The sequence below is a fragment of the Vigna radiata genome, chromosome 11, assembly GCF_000741045.1.
Source record: "Vigna radiata var. radiata cultivar VC1973A chromosome 11, Vradiata_ver6, whole genome shotgun sequence".
Lineage (NCBI taxonomy): Eukaryota > Viridiplantae > Streptophyta > Magnoliopsida > Fabales > Fabaceae > Vigna > Vigna radiata.
Window position 1 is genome coordinate 9317001 of NC_028361.1, and position 3072 is coordinate 9320072.

The window sequence follows — 3072 nt, forward strand, 5'->3', positions numbered from 1 at the left end:
AAAAATATGAAATCCTATTTATTATTTTCTAATTAATAATTATGTAAAAATATTTATTAAAGTAAAAGAAAGATGCTTACATGTATTTTCCAAGTTATAACACTTAACATAAATGTTCATTTTCTCTACAAAAATGCAATTTATTGTTGGATATTTAATTTTTTTTTTTGTAAAAGAGAAAGTCCATGGGCTGGCCCTAACCCACAGGGCTTTTTAGCCCTGTGAGCTTTTTTAATAAAGGGCTTTTTTGATCCTAGGGTTTTTTTGGCCCCAACCCACATGGGCTAGGGCCAGAGCCTATTATAAGGACCTATTTGACAGGTCTATCTATATGTCTAGCTCTTTCATGAAATATCGGATTAGCTGCAATGTGTAAGGTTGTTATATTCTTACAATACAACAATGTCGGTTTACGATGCAATATTCCTAACCTTTCAACAATTATCATAACCAAGTCAACTCACAAGTACAAGCCAATGTTAAACATTAGCCAAAGCTAATACACAACAACCAAAGCATTATGGACAACAAAAGGTGCCTTGAGAGTTCCATCAACAGAACTCAATTTGAATTTTGCATTCAAAGTGATTACCTTGGATTTTGCATTCAAAGTGATTACCATAACTTTACGCCAATTTGAATAGTTGACTCCATCTAAGGATTTGTAAACAAGTATCATTCCAAGATGGTCGAAATGATAAAAAGAATAAAAATTATTGGAATTTGGTTCATTTGCATTGTTAGCTATGAAAACAAGGATAGAAAAAAAAAAAAACTTAGTAAAGGATCGTTCCTATTCTAATACCATGTTAAAAGGACAAATAAAAAGAATTCTACCTTGTGTATAATTGAATGGAAATGTTATAAATATAAACGTGAGAGAATATATAATTATGTTATGGTATCTCAATAATTATGCTGTTTTATTGCTATAATAATGCAAAATTATTCCTATTCTATTACTATATAATAATGTTAGAAATTCTTACTCTGATACTATAATAATGCAAAATATTATTCCGGTAAATAAGCTATTTTAATATGAACAATTATGATAATATTTTCTCTCAATAAACACGTTTTCTCTACTATAATTTTATTTTACTTTCTCCTTTACAAGTATTTTAGCTTATGTATTACATACATATTTTCATAAGTGGGTTAGAAATATAACGGTTACAATATTGCACTTAAAATATGTATTTTTATGCTGAAAAGAGCAGTTAACTTGAAAAATTGATAATCACTTTTTTCATATTTGAATTATATTATAAGTGATTCCAGAAACATATTTTGACTTAATTTTTGGTCTGGAATAATATTCAAATATCTCTTGGACTCGAATTTGTAAAATATGTTCCAAGATTTAAATATCTTTTATCAAAATTTTTCTCTATATACTAGTGAAGTCAAGGGAAACGACAACGGTTATTTTCATCTGTAGGCAACGATTCGACAACCGAGGTATATACAGGCGAGGCAAAAAGAGATAGGCTTTTTACCTCGATTGTGAACTGAGAGAAAAAATAGTAGGATTTTTCCTTGGTTCATAGGCAACTGAAGTAGTAGAGTTTTTCTTTTTTTTTATTATTTTTGGACAGACTTTTCGCCTCGGTTCCTACTAAACCGAGGCAGTATGTGAGCCCCTACTGCCTTGGTCGGAACCTGAACCATGGTAGTAGAGTATTTTTTATTTTATTTTATTTTATTTTTTGCTTTTTTGCCAACTTTTCTGTCTCAGTTGTGACCTGAACCGATGTCATAGATGACTTTCTGCCTCGGTCATGGAACAACTGAGGCATATTCCCATTTTTTTTTTTAAGAATAGATTTGTTTCTGCAACATTTTTAACTGCAAAAACAAACCTGCATATATTTAACAACCCAAAACATTCTAGAATAATCTAGAAGCATATATTTTCAATAATCAAGACGCAGTAGCCTTATATCAAAAAGGTTGTTAGGTCAAAAGACCTATGTGCAGAAGGGTAGCAGGGTTTTCTGTCTCGATTGGTCAGAGAACCGAAGGCAATAGCCCTATTTCAAAAAGTCTGGTAGGTGAAACGTCCTATTTGTAGGAGGGTAGCAGGGTTTTCTGCCTCGGTTGATTAGAGAACCGAAGGCAATAACCCTATTTCAAAAAGTCTGGCAGGTGAAAAGTCTTATTTGTAGGAGGGTAGTAGGGTTTTTTGCCTCGGTTGTTCAAAGAAACGAGGCAATAACACACATTAGACATCAATACCTAGACAACCGAGACATATAGTTTTGCTTAAACTACAAAATTGTTGTCGCGCTTTGACACGCTTCGGTTTATGTAAAACCAAGACGTATATAGCGCGTTAAAAAACTTTTTTTTATTAATGACATACTAAAATGTTATTGAAGTCTATTGGATGCACTCCGAGTGAAATTGTTCACTTTTTTTTTTATTTAATCGGTATTGATTTTTTTAATCCAGAACTTTTGGGAAAGAGAACAATAGAAATTACACTATGAATAAGTTAATTGTAATTAGGTTTTTTTTCTTAATTCTTGATTTAAGGAATATTTTATTGTAATTATGAAATAGATGATGTTGTAATAAGTTAGATTCAGTATTGGAGTGTATAAAATTGATCTCATGGTTGAAATACTATTTCAATTATAATTTTTCATTTTTAAATGCACCCATTTATTTTATTGATAAATAATGTTTCATAAGTTATTAAAGAGATTATGAAAAGTAAAAATTCTATGAATTGAATGCTTTCTTCCAAAAAAAACAACATAATTCAGTGGCTAATTAGTGCAAGCATTACGGGAAAAAGAGAGAAATCTTACCACTTCTAAAATTAAAAATTGTTGTCTTCCAAGGGCTATTCGTAAAAGGTCCAAAAGTCATTCGAGCCAAATCGAGCAAAACGCGTAAGGATTCAATGGGCAGTTCCTCGTAAGACTTAAGCAATGTCAAAGCCACATCTGAGAGTTCAAACCATGCAACCATTTCAGAATTAACTTCATTTTTCTTAAACATGCTGTTAACTGCAAACTATGATATTCCAATAAATATATATATATATATATATATATATAT

General features: G+C 30.7%; 1 protein-coding gene across 1 annotated transcript in view; it reads right to left on the bottom strand.

Moving 5' to 3' along the window:
* Positions 1–3072, bottom strand: part of LOC106776736 (ankyrin repeat-containing protein NPR4-like) — a 10609-nt gene that overhangs the window by 5872 nt on the left and 1665 nt on the right. The window contains exon 3 of the mRNA XM_014664207.2: positions 2820–2957. Coding sequence (XP_014519693.2) covers positions 2820–2957 — 138 coding nt within the window. The remainder of the gene's footprint in view (positions 1–2819; positions 2958–3072) is intronic.